The 20,084-nt window shown below is 36.7% G+C and overlaps 1 protein-coding gene across 1 annotated transcript in view; it reads left to right on the top strand.

The window, feature by feature from the left end:
* Nucleotides 1-312: 312 nt before the first annotated feature.
* The window catches only part of LOC122811414, a 63,024-nt gene continuing 43,252 nt past the window's right edge, over nt 313-20,084 (top strand). Inside the window, exons 1-2 of the mRNA XM_044083245.1 lie at nt 313-592; nt 19,229-19,368. Of these exons, the coding sequence (XP_043939180.1) occupies nt 455-592; nt 19,229-19,368 (278 nt within the window). The 5' untranslated portion in view covers nt 313-454. The remainder of the gene's footprint in view (nt 593-19,228; nt 19,369-20,084) is intronic.

The raw sequence follows: 20,084 nt of genomic DNA on the forward strand, positions 1-20,084 counted from the left end.
TTAGAATACCTAACTACTGCCTTGTTTAACATGCCTCAATACTGTTCTGAGCTTGCTTCTGAAGCATGCATAAATGAAAAGTTTGCATGTTTGGCCAATGTTCAAGAACTGAACAGACTTTATCACGTGGCACTGAAAACACTGGCTCAAGTTCAAATCTCAGCATTCACCACTTTATTTTGAATGCTTTTGATCCGGATTGCAATCTGATTTCCTAATTTATTTGCCTACTCTTGGGTCTAAAAAAGGTCAGAAACAGACAACTATTAGGAAATGCGAAACTGATTTTGAAATTCAAACATTATTTGTAGCCAAAACTTTCATTTTATATCTCTAGATGAGATCTGACACTGCAAACGCATATACATCTTGTACACTGCAGAGAAAGCTTTTTCACTGAGGGCAGTTTTTATATGTGAATAATACAGAAACAGACCCGAGTATTTAAATCTAGATGGAACAGTTATACAGAAAGCAGACAATGATGTCTCTCAAGCTATGCTTTCTGTTCAGTTTCTTAGTGCTCATTTCAAATGCTCATCTGAAGTGCAAGGAAGCAGATCCACTATTGCTCAAATGGAACTCTACACAGGTATATGTATTTATTATTTATTTTACATTATATGTACTTTGTTGCCTGATCATTTACAGATTTGTAAAAAAAATTACAGGGAATGTTCTGTACATTCCTGGCATTACTGGAGAACAGAAGGTTGATGGTACAAAGTTACAAAGTGATAAGATGCTAGCATATTGTAAGAAAAATATATAAAATATGAAAACATTCATACGTTTGCAGTGACTAGAGGTCACACACTATATAAAACATTAAATGCAAACAGGCAATGACCTCTAGTGACAATGGTGGAAAGCATGACTCTAAGATGAACTAAAGAAGACAAAACAGGATGAAAAACATTTGCAATATCATGGAGACTGGGTCCCCACTATAGCTGCAGTTCCAAAATTATTTAATTCATGAGCTACATTAGGTAAACTTGTTTTTGCTTTTATAAGCCCAGTAACGTTTAATGCATCTGTTATATTGTATTGAGTTCCACTTCCAAACCCGTGGTAAACTTCTTTCCTTTTTCTATAAGTATAGTAACTATTCATATGTCTGTCATATTGTATTGAGTTCCAAACACCATTCCAAAGTCACATACTGTCATGTGCCAAAGAATTTTAACAATCTCAGTAAAATATATATTCAGAAAGCAGAACCACTGACAATGTCTTATTGGATCCAACAACTAAGTGAAATTTGTTATCAAGAGATGAAAATATATAAGTTCATGTTAAATTGAAAGACACAATTCATCTTCTGGATAAAATGCAACAACTTTAAAAAAATTTATACAGTCATATATTCAATTTAAAAATGTATGCATATGCATTTATACAATATATATTTATATCTATCTATATATATATATATGTGTGTGTGTATCTTTATACACACACACACACACACACACACACACACACACACACACACACACACAGTTATATGTGTGTGTATGTGCAGAAAACTCCATCAAATAAGCTCTTAATCGACAAACGTTTAGTAATATTGCCTTCTATCAAGGGTGGCCTTTGTTGAGTTTCTAAATTGTCAATATAAAGAACAGTAAGTGTTACTGTTGAGTGAGTGCTTTACGTTTAGGAAGTGCAGAAAGATTTGATATTAGTTGTGTGTGTGTGTGTGTGTGTGTGTGTGTGTGTGTGTGTGTGTGTGTGTGTGTGTGTGTGTGTGTGTGCGTGTCCATGTGTGTGTGTGTGTGTGTGTGTGTGTGTGTGTGTGTGTGTGTGTGTGTGTGTGTGTGTGTGCAGTGTGTGTGTCTGTGTGTGTGTGTGTGTGTGTGTGTGTGTGTGTTTACGTGTGTGTGTGTGTGTGTGTGTGTATGTGAGTGCTTGCAGGTTAGGGTTAGAGTTAGCAATAGGGATGAGGATAGATTTAATGTTTCATGCATTTCTTTGATTTTTGTTTTGGGGTATAAGTGTGTTGGTGTGCAAGTGTTTCTGGGTTAGGGTTAGAATAAGGGCTAGGTTCAGAGATGACTTTAGTGTTGTGTGTGCATGTGAAATAAGTATGTGGTATTACTAGGGAAAGGGTTTTGGTAAGTTAATGTGTGAGGTTGTGGTTAGGGGCAGCAACAGCAGGGTTAGGGTTAGCATACATTAATAAGGTGGTATGGGGCAACTGTCAAAAATATAGGATCTTTCCAGACCAGACAACATATCCCCGCCTGACTGCTTAACAAATGAACAAACAAGCAGATAGGTTGATAGAAAGATATATACATAGATATACAGAAAGATAGATAGGGTTGGGGTCAGTATTATAGTTAAGATTTTTGCCTCACAGTTGCAAGGTACAGGGTTTGATTCTCACCTTTGAAAGGGAAATTGGCTAGGCTTAAAATTGCCTGCAAGGGCAGCTAGCCTAGTACTTGCCTATGAACCTATAGACAGACAGATGAACTTGCAATGTCTTGGGAAGTGCTGTTGCAGTCAGCCGGCTATGTAATGGTAAACTCTTTTGTTGAGCTCACTGCACTGCCCCATTAGTGGACAGACAGAAATAATGATTACAAGATTTGTGCAATTAGAATAAGTGAGATGAAAAGCCACAGTATGAACATGGAAGCTCAAGAGATGAACAGGAAGAGTATGTTAAAATATAGAGTGTATCATTTTGTGAGTCCTTGCATTATTTATATTTGCAAACACCAATACAGAGTTCCCAGTTCACCATTTTTGTTACAAGTTATGAAATGAAAGGAGAGAGGTGACATGATTAACAAGTGCAACTGAAAGCATGTGTGAAGGCATGTGAAAATGCTTTACTTTTACTGAATCACAAAAAGGCAACTGGTGCCACTATGCAAAGGCTACTCCATTTACATTGTATATAAGGAATTTATTGTAGAACATTGTTAAAATGAACTTCACATTGCAGCGTTGATTCATTTCTATATTTTATAAATTAAAATAAATGTAAGGGTATCTGTACATGACCTTTTTTTGAGGTGTTGAAACAATCTGCAAATCTTTGTAACTTTATTAAAATTTATTTATGCTTGCAAGTATATACCCACTCATGGCTATTGTGGTAAATTTGGTATGTTCATTTAACTACATGGGTTATACTTGTCCAGAAGAGCCATTTACTGGCTACTTCTACATTTTATATTTTCATTAATTAGTCCTTGAGATCTGCTGTGGCGACCCCTAACTGGGAAAAGCCGAAAGAAGAAGAAGAAGAAGAACAGTCCTTCTAGGCAGAATTTAACTATTGTTCAGCTGTGTCTTGCAAGCTTTGAGATGATACTCGCTCATATTCCATTGTATGCAAGCCAAGAGTAAAGGAATCAAACTGAAGCCCACAGGAAACACTGCATTGCAAATTCATTGTATTTTCCTCTGTTATATGTTCTTAGGGTTCTCTGACTGGTTAGTTTTCCATGCTTCATAATTATATCTTTAAGAAAATATGGCTGTTTATCATACTGAGTCCATGCATGTCGACTGCATGGATACTGGGACTGTCTTAAATAGCCAGCAATATAAAAACATTGGAAAAATGATGAGTAGAGGCTTTATGCAAATCTAATTGGAATTTGTTTCTGTGATTTGAAAACCCGTTATGCTGCCATATCCCACAACGTGCCCAGGGTGTTGCCCTTGGTGATCTTATCCATTCTTCTTCATTCTTGTTACTGTGTCACTTCACATGCAAGCATCTGGTTTAGACAGTTCAGATATGACAAAACAGCTGACCTGAACTTTCCCCACGACAGGACCAAAGCCCATTAACGGGTATCACTTTTTTTGGCAGAATAGGACCCACATAAATATTATGCCACAGCTACATCTTCAGTTGCCCAGGAAATAGAGATTTTTGCTCACAAGTCATCCTGGTAGTTGGCATACCTTTTAACCTCTCAGCTCAAGAAATCTGGACAAAGCATAAAAAATGGTGGGGAGGCCCCAAAATAGGGACAAAATTTAAATATTGCTTTTATAAACTTAGAAAGTTGTCAGAATAACTGGATTTGTGTTGGCATGCATTTTCTTACAGATATGAAGTCTGAAACTCAAATGTAAGCCATTATTTACTGGCTTCAATCCTCAGTGATTCACCAGAAAATCATAAATTTTATGACGAACAGGCCAAAACTATGAGCCAAAAATCTGGACATACTGTGAAAATCTGGACAGTTGAAAGGTATGGTAGTTAGGCTCATAAAGGTATATAGTTTACATACCTGTATATATCCACATCTTCCTCACCTGTGTCACTGCTGTTATACTAGTTTGCATACCTGTATATATCCACATCTTCCTCACCTGTGTCACTGCTGTTATACTAGTTTGCATACCTGTATATATCCACATCTTCCTCACCTGTGTCACTGCTGTTATACTAGTTTACATACCTGTATATATCCACATCTTCCTCACCTGTGTCACTGCTGTTATACTAGTTTACATACCTGTATATATCCACATCTTCCTCACCTGTGTCACTGCTGTTATACTAGTTTGCATACCTGTATATATCCACATCTTCCTCACCTGTGTCACTGCTGTTATACTAGTTTGCATACCTGTATATATCCACATCTTCCTCACCTGTGTCACTGCTGTTATACTAGTTTACATACCTGTATATATATCCACATCTTCCTCACCTGTGTCACTGCTGTTATACTAGTTTGCATACCTGTATATATCCACATCTTCCTCACCTGTGTCACTGCTGTTATACTAGTTTACATACCTGTATATATCCACATCTTCCTCACCTGTGTCACTGCTGTTATACTAGTTTACATACCTGTATATATCCACATCTTCCTCACCTGTGTCACTGCTGTTATACTAGTTTACATACCTGTATATATCCACATCTTCCTCACCTGTGTCACTGCTGTTATACTAGTTTACATACCTGTATATATCCACATCTTCCTCACCTGTGTCACTGCTGTTATACTAGTTTACATACCTGTATATATATCCACATCTTCCTCACCTGTGTCACTGCTGTTATACTAGTTTACATACCTGTATATATCCACATCTTCCTCACCTGTGTCACTGCTGTTATACTAGTTTACATACCTGTATATATCCACATCGTCCTCACTTGTGTCACTGCTGTTATACTTAATCTCCATTATGTGCTAATGCTGCAACAAAAGGGTCTCCAGTCTATTAGCCCAGACAGGGAGAATTGCATATTGTACTCATTGCCTGTGCTACCTGGCTGACCAACCTATGTCGTCAATACAGAAGATGCACCGCCTACCTATGAACCAGTGAGCTAACAAGATTCATGCTAACTGTAAAGCATTTGCAGATTTTGTTATTTGTTTTGGAAATACTTTCACATCACACTACAGCCAAAACTCAACTAATTGCATAGAAATGGAATGTTCAGTAACTGCAGAGGAACACATTGCAATATTTAAATGATTAAAATAAAGATTCAAATAAAGATTCAAAGAAGAAGAAGAATATAAATTATTTCCATGGTAGGGCTAGCCACCCGGCAGTGTGAATCTTGTCTATAGATGATTGTCACTGTTGAAGTGACACCCCAACTCCATGTGCAAAAATGGGAAAACTGGTTGTGGATGGATGGATTCTCACCTCATCTTAACTTTTATTTTAATTTTAGAAACTGCTGCAGGAAATGCTGTGGTATATATAAAGTTCTACACCTGAAAATGGCTGCCCTTGTAGCATGGAGCAGTTTTCAGTTCACTTCTCACTATTCCTATCCATGACCCATTTGGCTATCCATCTTGGGACATAGTGGTTTATGCCCAATTTTGTGAGTTTATCTATGATACCTGAGTGAGGTATTGTGTCAAATGCCTTGTCTAGGTTAAGGTAGCTGTACTGTCTTACCTCATCCATGGCCTTGGTAACTTTGTCAAAGAAGTCCACCAGACTGAGTAGGCATGACCTGCCCTTGATGAAGCTGAACTGGATTGGGTTCAGAGTCTGGATATTTCCTATGTCATTGTTAATCAGGTTCATAATTATCCCTTTCATACCTTTGTATATCAGGCTAGTCATACTTATGGGTTGATAGCTTTGTGGGTCAGTTGATATTCCCCACTTGTGCAGAGGGATGACTGCTGTCCTCCACTCTACTGGGACAAAGCTTTTCTGGAGAATGTGGTTAAATAGAGATTGGAGTGGAATGTCTGCCAACTTCTTAGACCAAAAAATCTGGACAGTGCTCAAAATAACTAGGAGGAGGGCAAAGGCCCAAAATAGGGACAGATTTTAAACATTGCTCTTAAAAACTTAGAAAGTTGCTAGCATAACAGAATTTGTGTTAGCACGCATTTTCTGAAGGATATGAAGTCTGAAACTCAAATATATGTCATCATGTAGTGATATCAGTCCTCAATGATTTGCCAGAAAACTTTACATTTTATGAGGAAAAGAGCAAAAAATATGAGACAAAAATCTGGACAATCTGCGAAAATCTGGACAGTTGATAGGTATGCTAAGTGGATCTGCTAGGTCATGTTCAGTCTATTTAAGAGGCACTCTGGGATTCCGTCAGGCCACATTGATGCCATTTTTCTAGCTTTAGAGAGTGCAATGATGACCTGTTCTTTTGTAATAACAGACAAAGGAATGGTAGGTGGTATTTTATCTGGAGTGACCAGAGGTGATGAGGAAGAGAAACTGGAGCTGAATTTATTGGCCAGCAGGTTTGCTATTTCTTCTGGCTGAGTATAGGTAGTGCCATCTACAGTCAACTCAGTACATTGCTGAGTGTTCCCCTAAAGATTTTGGACATAACTAAAAATTGCTTTGTGGTAATCCTTTGCTTAGGAGGCTATTTTAGTCTTGTGTTTACCTTTTGACGTGTTGGCTAGTTCCCTGATTTACCTTGTTGAGACTAATGAAGGCTATTTTTCTGTGTTGTACATCCTCCCACTTACTTCTAGATAGGAATTTCTTCCTTGCATAGTCTGTTTATGTCAGGGGTCCACCAGGGTGGCTTGTTTTTCTGACTACACCTGGGTTTAGTTCAGTCAGGTACTGCTGTTTCTATACAGTTGTTTAAGTGGTTGTACAGGGCATTCGTGTAAACTTCTGTATAGGTCTTTGTGTTTTCAAGTTTGGGGGAGCTTTAAAATTACCAACGAGATAATTTGTCTCTGAAAAATTCTTTAGGGTTTCAGGGTTTGATGGGGGTACTACCTTTACATTTATTTCAATGAAGACCAATTTATGATCTGTTCTTACCAATGATGACAGTACACACGGGGGGGGGGGCAGTGCTCCATCATGTTTGTGAGTACTATGTCAAGGATATTTGAGCCCCTAGTGAGAGTCCAGACCAGCTGTTCCAGAGCATTTACATTGACAAAGTCTAGGAATCTCTGAGCCTGTATGTTACTGGTTATATATGTTTCCTAGTTTATGGAGGGGTTAGTTAAAATCACCCATAAGAAGTGTGTTCTGCTGAATGGTAAGTGATTCTAGTAACTTCAGGTATGCAGATTGGTTTTCATGTTTCATACCTGCGAGGATATGGTGGGAGATTTTGCCTATGGTCAGGTGGACATGGAGTAGCTCATCCTGCTTGACCAATCTAAAGCTGTGATTGCTGTTTATGTAAATGGAAACACCCCTCCTTTCAATTTTTTTCTTTTCAGAAGATGGTCTGAATGTGTAATAGGCATTGTAGCCTTGCACTGCTGGGCTGCTTTCTGCTGCCTTCAATCACATCTCTGTAAATGTGCAGATATCAGCATTCTCCAGGGCAAGGAGGGCTTCCAGGGAGTTCAGTTTCTTGTTAAGACTCCTAGCATTCAGCAGTAATACCTTCAGCTTGGTGTTAAAAGAATGTTTTAAGCTGGTAGTTCTCTTGGCTTGGCACTGCCTAAAAATGCACTATGGATGTGACTAATGCCTTGGCCAGTATTTGAAAGGCCTAGCGCCGACAAATGCAGTTCATCTCTGACAAAGCAGTGTGGTCTCTTGTTCATGTTGCCCCAGGCTGACAAATACTGGATCTCCTTGGAATGATAACAGTCGCTAAGCCATTTATTGAAGACATTCATTTTCTCTTTGTGTTGAGGTATCATTCTTGGTGAGAGTAGAATGCTGCTCAATGTGAGGCTAATACCATCTTGTGACACCTATTCAGAGAGATCCATCATGTCTCCCTTCATACAGTTCAGGAAGGTACATCTCACTTCATTCATTCCCACATGGAATATGAATGAGTCATAATGGTGCTTGTGGTTGAGTGACCTGAGTGCTTGCATGATCTGGTGAATCCTGGCACCTGACAGGCAACAGACTGTAGCCTACTCTTTATCCATCTCGGTGAGGGGAGCATCTGTGTGTCTCATGATAGTCTTCTATGACCAAGATGTTTGAATGTGTGGTGTTTTGCTTTAGGGGCTTGCTTATGGAGACACTGTAATGTGTATTTTTATGTGCAGTGGTTGGTGTTGACTTGATTTTGCTTGCATGTGGTTTCTGAGAGCAATATACAGGAGGCCTCTGAGGTTTTGGTAAGTTATTTTTGAGTATCTCTGCATATGTGACTTTATTTGTTGAGACCTTATTTAATGAGGGAAATGATGTGCATTTGCTCTCAACCTGTTTGTCATTTGATTTGTCACTATGTGACAGTCATTTCTCAATTTTCCTAATGTAACTATATGTCCCTGATACTGTGTTCATTTGCTTCAGGCTTAAGTGGTTCTCAGTATATATGAGACAGTTGCTACATTACCTCAGTATGCCCATGTCCACCAGGCTGGCCACAGAGATAGCAGGAAAGTGCCTATCCATGGTTTCAGGTTTTTTACTATGGGTTTAAGCAGGGAGAAGAGTTGGTAGATTTAACTGGACTGGGATGATAGCATACAGATGAGGAATGGGTGCTGTACTCAGTGTGAACTGCAGCTATCCAACAAGGCAATGTTGCTCTGTGCGCAACTTGGATGCTCCTAGAGCAGCAGGGGGACTGGGGAGGTTGCAGAGATAGTTATTCTAAAGGAACTTTTAACTTGATAGTGTCTGCATCTATACAGGGCACAGCTAACTGCCATTAATCACAGAGCAGCTTGGTGCAAACACTGGGCTTATACAGAATCAGAAAAACAAGTTTTACAACAGCAAGGCCTATAGACTAATCAAGAAAACACACAATACGCTTTCAGACAGCACTCTGCCAGCAAACTGACTATTCAACAGAGTGAACTGCAGCCATATCTCTCTCTCTCTCTCTCTCTCTATATATATATATATATATATATATATATACATATATATATATATATATATATATATAGGTTCATAGGTTCATAGATTCATAGGTTTATACTTAAATTTTGTGGCTTTACGCACCCCTTATATGAAAAAATACTGTGCCCATTAGTTTGTTGTGCCTCTGTCCAGCAGTGACACAGAGATGATTCCCGGAAACCCTCGATCTCCCATCCACAGGTCAAGATTTCTCTTGAACAGAGCCAGCGAGGTGCTCTGCCTCACATGGACGGGACTCTATTCCACAGCATACCTCCAGCACTTCCTATTTATATCCTCTAGTGGTTTTGGTGGATTTGGATTTTTGAGGTGAAGCATGTCCATTAATTCCGGGTTGAGCATGGCTTTCTTCAATCTGGCAGCATATGACTGATTTTGGAGTCCCTTTATCCTTTTGGTGAGGAACTTTGGCGTCTCTCCCATGCTGCAGATGTTTGAGATACATCCATCCCGAATGGGCATTGTACTGATCATTGGTCTGATAAGTGAAGAGTACAGGGAACAATGACCTCACTAGATCTGGATGTGAATCCTTCATGATCAAGGTCTTTCTAACCACTTTAGCAATGTGAGTGTCAAAAGAAAGGCCACTGTCAACCTGGGTCCCCAGGTCCCTGATAACCTCTTCTGTGCTTAGTGGATTGCCACCTATATGGTAGCTTGGGGTTACCTTGTTTTGGCATTTAACTTCAGGCCATGGCTCTGGCACCAGCTATCAGTCCCTTCTGAAGGATATCCGTGTCCGATGCACTTTCCACCCATGTTGGCCTGTACTTGAGAAGTAGATGCCAAACAATATGGGACACCACGCAACTCTAACCCTGTGGGTTCTGTCCTTAAACCAGTTTGCAACCCATCTTGTGACATATGGGTTTACATTTAAGCTGGTAGTTTTTTTTCAACACCCGAGTGGGTATTGTGTCCTTTGCAAGGTCAAGGTAGGCTGTATGGACTGCCTTTCCTCATCAATGGCCTTGGTGACTGTTTAAGTTCAAAAGGCATGATCTTCCGGTCCAATGTCTGCAAGTCCCTATATCTTTGTTTATGAGCTCCATTATGATCCTCTCCATAGCTTTGCAGACTAGACTTGTTTGGGCACATATCCTGTAGTAAGGCTGAGATTAAACAGCTGCCTTATGTGCAGGTTTAATTCCTCATTTAGACCATCGTCCCATTGATGCTGTGTTTTAGCTTTAGAGAGAGCAGCTCACCCTCATTTGAGATGTCTGGGAGGCTACACTCCGCTGGGATAGTTATCTCTCCTTTAGGGGGGGAGAGGGGGGTGAAGTTTGCACTGAACCTGTCTGCCAGTCTGCAATATATCTATCTATATATATATATATATATATATATATATATATATATATATATATATATGTATGCACGATTCTGTTCATTTTCTTGGATGGATGTCATACTGACCATCAAATCATTCAGCCCAATACATCAAATCCCATTCCATTAAAATAATGGGACAGATTTTAACATAGATCCTTTTGGAAAGTGATGAGCCCCAGCCTCCATGCAGCAGTTGGTTGACTAAAACAATGTTCAGTGTATTGAGCTTGCAACCTGATGTTCAGCCATTAGGCATTTTGTTGACATACTTTGCAACTACACACACACACACACACACACACACACACACACACACACACACACACACACACACACACACACACACAGACATATGCATGTAGAAAGAAAGAAAGAAAGAATCATAAACAGTAAATTGCGGTCCTCTGGACATTCCTCTCTTGCCTAGTATGAAACTATGAAATAATCCAAATAATCTTTTAACATGTCAGATGTGTTGATGCATTATCATGTACCAACATTAGGTAAAGACACAGAAGACACAGAATGGTGACAGTAAAAAACAATGGGGTGAAAATTTTTTAGCTGAAAATAAGTAAAAAAAAGTAGGAAAAAATAAAATAGTTATATATTTGGCATCCATACTGTGTAATAATTGTTTCATGACTAGTACAGCTGCAAGAAAAACTGCTGATAAGGATATATTTCTGACTAGGACAGCTGCAAGGATGACCGGAGACAAGGATAACTCCCTAAGTCTTAAAGGTTGTCACATAATACACCTTGAAACAAAAAAAAAGATCAACTTATCAGCAGACTGTACAACATCAGACAAAGACTTCAAAAGACTGCTTTCATAGACAGGATCCAAATGAGTATAAAAGGACTGTAAAAACTAAATGATATTAGTTCTGGTATTTTGTAGGAACATCACTTCTGAGGTAAATGAAAAATCATTATCTGCATCGAAAAGCAAACCTTGTACATTAAAAGCTGTAAGCTATAATGTATAATACATGCCATCTGTTATATAGATAAGTTGTTTTATTAGTAACTGAGCTCAAGTTGGCTTTAGTAAAGTACAGTACTAAAAAGTATATATTTTTTAAATTTATCAGTGGTGAGCCTAGCCTGTATTCCAACACAGGGGGAGTGGTGCCTTGTATAGGGTCACTCCAGTAAAGACTCTGTAATTAACATTTATGAGTGAGTCCTGAACAGGAGCACTCTGGTCTTATATGGTTTGCAGCAGTACAGTTTTCAGATGTCTGAATCCAGAGTGAGACTGCCATGCAGTAAGTTAGCAATGCAATATGTTCGCCAGGTTGGTGAATTCCAAGGTTTCAAATCTGCAGCTGCCAGTTTTGGTTCACCAGCTTTTTGAGTGACTATGGAGAAATTACCAGCCATCTGCAAAAGTCAGCCTGATCACCTGCCTTTTTGCTGTGTGGTAAGACTTTTTTCTGTCACATACAGTATGGATGCCATTAGGGGTCATAGTTAAAAATGTAAACAGAGTTTTACTCTTAAGGTATCAAAACGACCATTTAAAATTTGAGACAGAATACAATGCTGGTATAAACAGTGTATTGGCAAATGTAAAATCTTATTAGGGCAAGTTAATAGTCAGGCATTATGCAAAGTAATTACTCTTAATATATCAGAATGGCCAAATAAAATCTGGGGCAGAATGCAATGTTGGTATACTCAGCATATTGGCAAATGTAAAACTTTATTAGGGCAAGTTAATAGTCAGGCATTATGCAAATGGATTACATTTGACTGGTATCTCAAACAAAGAATGTGTGGTATGATAGTAAATGTTTATTGTGCAAGTCATATAAAACTGTTTTCTGTGTGCAATGCCATAAAAGTACAGTTCAGACCATTGTTAAAAAGTTAAACTGTAAAAAAAAATCTTCTAATGGTAAAGAACCAGATAAGGGTAATAGATTACATTATATCCAGATGTTAAACAGTTATTTCACCACATGTAAAATGTTAGTTTCAGAGTTAAAACAGCAGTCAAATCAGTTATTAACAAAATCTCCTGTAAATCTTATCACACCCTTTAAAAATGTGCACAAAAGTGGAATAAAGTCACTGTATAACACAAAACAGATAAGGGCAGGGATGAGATTCATGGTGAATTGACAGGAAAATTAAAAAAAAACTTCTAAAAGACAGACAAAATGAGTTCAGAAAGTTTAGACAAGATATACAAACACTTTTTTAAAGTGCATAGTAGCTTTAGAGTCAACAGAACAGGTTACTGAGAAATATCAGACAGCCCGTGCAAAATTACAGAAAAAAATTAAAACTCTTACGCAGCAGTTACAAGTCAAGAAAAATCTGGTTAGTAAAAAGTTAAAGAAAGAAATTCCAGACCTTAAACAGCAGTTACAGGATAAAAAAGATAAATTACCCGAGCAGACAGGGACTTTAATAGCCCAGCTTAAAAAATAACTACAAAAGACAAAGCTAGTAAAAGTCATATAGCAAAAAACTTACAGCAGATTTGTAAACACAGTCAATGTTGCTACAAAGCATGCCACATTAAAATAATAAAAAAGCAGATGACTTACTCAAAAACATTTTAAACTAGTGTTCCAAATAATCTATTAAAAGGTAAAAAAGAAAAACTGAACAGTTCTAGAGCATAGAGGTCAAATAAGAGTAGTTAAAAGCAGTGAAAAAATAAAGCCACAAAAGTGACATGTATGTATTTTCTTTTCAAAGGATAAAAATAAAATTCTATAGAGTACACCAATTTAAAATACAAAAGAGCAAAAGGCAGACAACAGCAAATTTAAATAAATTAATACAAATATCTACATTTAAGTGTCTGTTAGTCAAACCAATATCTATTTTGTTTTTTTACAATTTTTTGTAATTGTATAATACCACCAAAAATAGCAAAAAACCGTGACAGAAAAGGCTTACATAAGTAATACTACAAATAAAATTCAAGGTAATTTTTCTTGTCCAAGGGGACAAAAATGTCACATTAAAAACCCTTTCTTTAACCAAAATGTTACAGCCTGAAAGACTGCCAGAGATGTCCAACTCCCACAATATAAAGTAAATGTATCCTTACAAAACAATACTTATATACAATGCTACATACTGCAATTAAAAAGGGCACTCTTTCAATTTTATACTGACTGTGTAAACAGTACTGCAAAAGGGTCTAAAATAGAGCTTCAAAAAATATATATATTAGTCTGTAATAGTAATCCCACAGCCAAGCCTAATCAAGTAATCAGGGTACCATCAACATGTACATTAGTAAAACAAAATTAGCAAAAAACAGTAACACATTTTAATATCTCATTCCCTCCTAACAATAATGGCTGCAAAAGATAAACAGCATAGTACAATACTCTTTTAAAAAAAATGAAAACAGGTTTAGGTGCATTAAATTCGACTGATATAAAAATTCTAGCAAATAGATTAAAATTAACAAGATATTTCAGAAATTGTGCACTTACAAGCACAATGGTTACCCATTATATGGGCATCATAAGAAGAGCATGTTAACTTTCAGAAGTAATTTCTGCAACATTTTAATAAATCTTTGAATAGCAAGCTTCAGAATGGTGCAGTGGTGCAGTAATAGCATTGTCGCCTTGCAGCAAGGGGTTCTATGGTTTGATTCTCGGCTGGGGTGCCTTCTGTGTGGAGTTTGGATGATCTCTCTAAGTTTGTGTGGGTTTCCTCCGGGTGCTCCGGTTTCCACCCACTTTACAAAGACATGCATCTGGAGCATTTCTCCCTGGGCCCCCGCTGAAAATTGGCTTTGTTCCAAGTTGGACTTTTCCAGTTCACAAATGTTAAATAAATATTAATATCATTAAGTTTGTAGACTAGACTAAGTGTACATTACAGTCCATGTATGTACAAATTGAAAAAAAAATGCTGTGGAAGCAAAACTGAAATAATGAATATGCATTGGCGTATGCTGTACAGCAAATGGTTTGATATGTAGACAGGATTCTTCAGTGTATAAACCATGTTTTCTACAACACTCTGTAAATCTGTTTAAATCGTCAATTTTGCTGTCAAGTTTTAAAATGTTCACAGAGATTGCTTCTCAGTTTGTTTGTATTAGAAAAACTCATTCTTTGATTTGTTACAAGAAACACCCTTTGTGGAATGTCTTAGTAATATCACTCATTTAGTGTGGCATAACAAAACTTACATGTTTACCCCAGAAAGTAAAATGTCTATGTCTTTTAAATGAAATCCTCAGGTATTGCCTTTTGCAAATATTAGTCTGTCTCTAGACTCTTTGTATGAGGTAATTAACAAAGTAAACAAAAAATGTAACAGTTGCAAAGGGCTAATAGACTGTTCTAAGTCATAAATTAAATTCTGTAATTGTAAAAAATAAATTAATCAAGTTAACTAAAAAAACTGAAGCAGACAGAGGTCATAATTGGTGGGACATTTTTACAGAATGGTCTGCAAAAAGAAAAAAAGTTGCTAAATTGGATTATACATCTAGTTCTGGTAGTAAAATGTTTGTTATCATTGCACTAACTGTGTGAAATTGTGTTTTAACCTGTTGTATCAAAAGAAAGCTAAAGGTTTTGTTTCCTAATGTGTTTTCTGTAAATCATGATGAAAATTAAAACAAAAGGGGAAACTGTTAGGTACATTAAGGGGTTAAAACTTTCGTAGTTGAAAATAAGTAAAAAAAAAAAAAAGTAGGAAAAAAATAAAATAGTTATATGTTTGGTATCCATACTGTGTAAGAATTGTTCCGTAACTAGTACAGCTGCAAGGAGAATTGCAGATAAGGATGATGCCCTAATTTCTGACTAGTACAGCTGCAAGGAAGACTGGAGACAAGGATGACTTCCCAGGTCTTGAAGGTTGTGACATAATTTACCTGGAAACAGAACAACAATCAGCTTATCAGCAGACTGCATGATGTGAAACAAAAGACTTCAAAAGATTGCTTTCATAGGCAGGATCCAAACGGTACAAAAAGTACTATAAAAGGACTGTTAGACTAAACTGTGTTAGTTCTGGTATTTTGTAGGAACATCATTTCCGAGGTAAATGGAGAATCATCATCTGTATCTGTATTGAAAAGCAAACCTTGTACAGTATAAGCTGTAAACTGTAACATATAGTATGCGTCATCTGTTATATAGATAAGTTGTTTTATTAGTAACTGTGCTCAAGTTCATGGCTTTAGTAAAGTACAGCAAAAGTATATTTTTTAAAACTTATCATGCCCCACTGAAGGAGGTGAGATGGCTCAGTCACTTCATTCCTCTTTCTCCTGTGCTGACTCCATCAATTTCCTAATTGATCAAACCTGGGTCATTTGGGTTGAACTCAGGTTTTATCCCTCTATGCTAGTGGAGTTAGCTACATCAAATTAGAGTAACACTAGTGCACCTAATTAGTGAATACCACAGACGAGAGTATTTAACTTGATGTTAATATTCCCCATAGATAAGACAAGGATATTTTATTCATTATCAGCAATGGCTTAGAACCAGCTCAGCATATCCTTTTTTTTTATCCAAATTATCAACAAAAAGAAATATACTGATAAGATGTAATCTTCCGGTATTGACCATGTAGATATTTGCAGTATTCAGCACAACAATAGTTGTGATAAAGTATAGTTTCTACATGTTTTATGTGCCTTCTTAGATCTAGTTGTGTCTATTTATTATGTAATTCTTTTCTACCATGATATGTTGTGGAGCTTTGCATAAACAGAACTTACGTTCAAATGTATTAAATCTAAAGGATAAATGCATAAAACATGCATGTATAGACAAACTGAAAGAGATTGTTAGATAGCTTACAGACAGGCAAATAGAAAGCTCATAAGTCTTAAAAGCAACTGTAGGCACCAGTATATAAAAAAGTATATAGTACACATGGCTTTTCTCAGTCCATTCAAACACTGTTTGTATTATTTATAGTACTTTAGAAGTAAGTGTTACAGTCCACAGAGGCAAGTCCACCACACAGGCTAAGCCCACAGATAGCCCTTCCAACAGGGGGCTGTAAATTAAGAGTCACAGTCAGGCATCACCAGGCCTTTCTTTTAGCTGCACAAGAAAATAAAAATACATGAACTTGCATCATATATAACTATAGTCCATGACTGGACATTCCTATCTCAGGAACCACAAATCCTTGGCAGAGTCTCACTGTACCCTACCATGAATCTCTGGCTTGAGGAAACAACTTCCTGTCTTTAGTCTCCCAGGCTCCATCATTCTATGTAAGCTTAATTGGCAATCACTATTCTCACTAACACAATTAACTTCCTAACTAGATTTGTATGAGAAGACTCACTTAACGCTGTATATCCTATTCTCCATGCATTGGATGCCACACAGACATAAATATATAAATAAATATATATATATATATATATATATATATATATATATATATATATATATATATATATATATATATATATATATAAAGACAGAGTGACAGAATAAATAGATTTTTATTTCCTTTCATTATTTGTTTTTGTTTCACTACTTCTTTGCCTTCTTGATTGTATCTTAACATCTGTTTTAGTGAAATCAGAAGATTAGACTTTAACATGATATATTTCGGCATTTTTTATTGCAAAATACATTTTGATTTGGATTTTGATTCTATCTTAATCTGCCGTGTTTTGTAATTTGAGTTTATTAAGTTTATGTGCTAAATTTACCATGTAAAATTTAGACCCTATATTAGAATTTTAGAACACATGTTAATCTGCACATATAAACTGTTTTACTATGCAACACCAGCCTAACAGGTGAACTCCCATAATACCACTCTCACTTTTACACAATGAGGCGGTTGTACTATCCCTAATGGTTGCACAAAGTCATCTTTTCCTACAGCACAAACATGAAGATGCCTAAAGAAGAACATCCATGGTCCTTTGTGTCCACTGGGATGATACAGCTACCCCCCGCTAACACCCTCAGTAGCTGCGTTTCTTTTAATATTGTTATAGCCTTTTCTTGCTCTGTCTGAAGCACATTCGAACCCTTCCATAACATATATTTTACCAGTATCTCATGAACTAAATTCTAGACCCTACTATACTGACTTTAAGAAGAATTTTCTCAAGCTTACCTTAAAAGTATTATAAAAACTACTCTAAATGTAGCTTTGCTTATGCCCTATAATGGAAGGAAGGGCTCTCTTCCTGATGCCTAAGACCCAAAAATGTGAATGTGGACATTTCAGAAATTAAAGTGTGACTAGTAAAAATGTGTTACTGCTCAATGCCATTGTGCGGGTTAAACATCACTACATACAGAAAAGTAAGGAATATTAGAAATGCCAGATGTTTGCCTCTCTGTGTGGTTAGCAATAGTGGAGAAGAGCTCATAGTAATCTTTAGCAATCTAGAAACCAGACTACATAATGCAAATGCTCTGCCTTGGGTAGAAATTTGTGAAGTTCTGTGTTTCTGCAAATGTTATCTTTTTGAAGAGCTGTTAATTCAATTTTGAAAGCACAGTAGGAAAAAGAGATTTTGCAAATAATTTCAATTCAGGAGCTGTCCTTTTCTAAGGTCACATTCTTAGATCTCTCTTAAAGTTGGAATTGGCATTGTATATGTGGAATCTAATATGCCTCCCGTGTGCAGGTGTAAAGTAGATGCATGAGAAGCAGGTCCGTCTTGACAGAGATATCCCCACCTGAGAAAAGGCTGAATGAGACCCTCTTTTAGAGGCGCTGAAGCTTGTCGTCAGTGTAAGATTATTAAGGTCAACAGAATGGAAATGGTAGTGACGGACTCATTGCAGAATGGCTCACGGAAAGGAACAAAAATGAGGCAGGAAATAATTCTTGACTCATTTTATTGACTTAGTGAGCGCATCTGTAGTGAACTGTTTGTTTCTCTTGCAGCACTGAACTTCATGGCTTCAAAGCCCATGTAAATAGACTATTGTAGCTTCATAACTTAAGTGATATGTGAGTATCCTGTCATTGTTTTTGTGATTGACATAAAAGGCTCTCCGTCATACATATAAGGACAGAGAGAGACAGGCAGTGCTCCTGCTGTGAGTTAATTATATTGTCCTTTCATTCTCCTGATGGCAGATAAAAACATTTAAAGAGTCTGTAATGGAAAGCCTATTCTTTTTTCTAGACTGGCAATACATATTTATGTGATTTCAAGCAAATAAAAACAAAAAGAAAAACAGCAGAAATTCTTTAACCTTTATTTAATTACATACACTTATTATTTTAATTATTTTATCCTTTTTTTCAATAGCAAAACCAGATAGACCTTGATAAGTGTAATACTCCACACATCTATTTTTTAATTTGTAATTTGTTTTCATCTAAGTTCACTGGAAAGGTCTACAAGGTATAAATGTCTGTTTTCAGGGTTTACTGAGCTTAGGTTTGGTAAAGTGATTTGCTCAGTCAAAACTGCTCTGGTAAAATATGTGCAAATCAATATTTGTTTAACAAAATGAATGAACTGTATATTTGACATATTGATAAACATGCTCACAATGCTTTTTTTCCACATTTTCCTGATTTTCTCTCTCTCTGGCAAACCATATCATATAATTCTTAGATCTATGGGAAGTGGATATACATTGGTGGTGTTGCTGATGACGAGGAAACGGAGAAAATGCTTAACATCTCTGATAGTGCATGGATGGACTTTCAGCCCCTGAATAATAGCCATGTGACCATTTGGCAAACTGCACGAATGTAAGTGTTAAATTAAATCCTAACCCTGAGAATGACTGACGAGAGATGAAGACTGAAGGTCATAGATGTGTAGTGCAATGTTTCAGTGATCCTGTATTATAAAACTAATTAAGGTCTGCAAAACCTATTGAAATAAATGTCAAAAACATTTAGTGGTGGCATTTACCTACATCTCACTACATTTATGAAAAAAATCCGTAATATGATTGACAGATATGTCAAAATAATATACTTATAGACCTAACTTTAATGTTGCATTGTCCTCTATTTACTCTAAAATGAAAGTTTTGAACACTTTAAATGCTACATCAGTTTGTTAACTCTTCATCCAACATCAAAACAAACAGAAATAGCTTTTGGGCAGCAAATGTATAACATGAAACAAATCCCTGACATGTATTTTGTTTAAGGATGTACTCCATATAATATTTCTTGGAAGATTTCTAAGCTTGAATTGCAGATGTTATATTCTCTGTAGACCCAAGGAAATTAGAAAAAAAGTTATTAAACCTAGACTAAAGGAATCAAACTTACTAATGAATTTCATTTATTCCAGTGAGTTAGGAGTATATTATAAAAAGTAAAGGCCAAGGTATCATTTTGATGAATATTCTGTTCTATTCTAATTTTGGAACGATGTTTGATTTTAGACTTACATTAAAGCCATAAAATCATTATTAAAACTGCCCTCAAACCTGATTTTTTTTTTTTCTTAG

Source organism: Protopterus annectens, chromosome 9.part0 (assembly GCF_019279795.1).
Source record: "Protopterus annectens isolate FY-2018-M chromosome 9.part0, PAN1.0, whole genome shotgun sequence".
Lineage (NCBI taxonomy): Eukaryota > Metazoa > Chordata > Ceratodontiformes > Protopteridae > Protopterus > Protopterus annectens.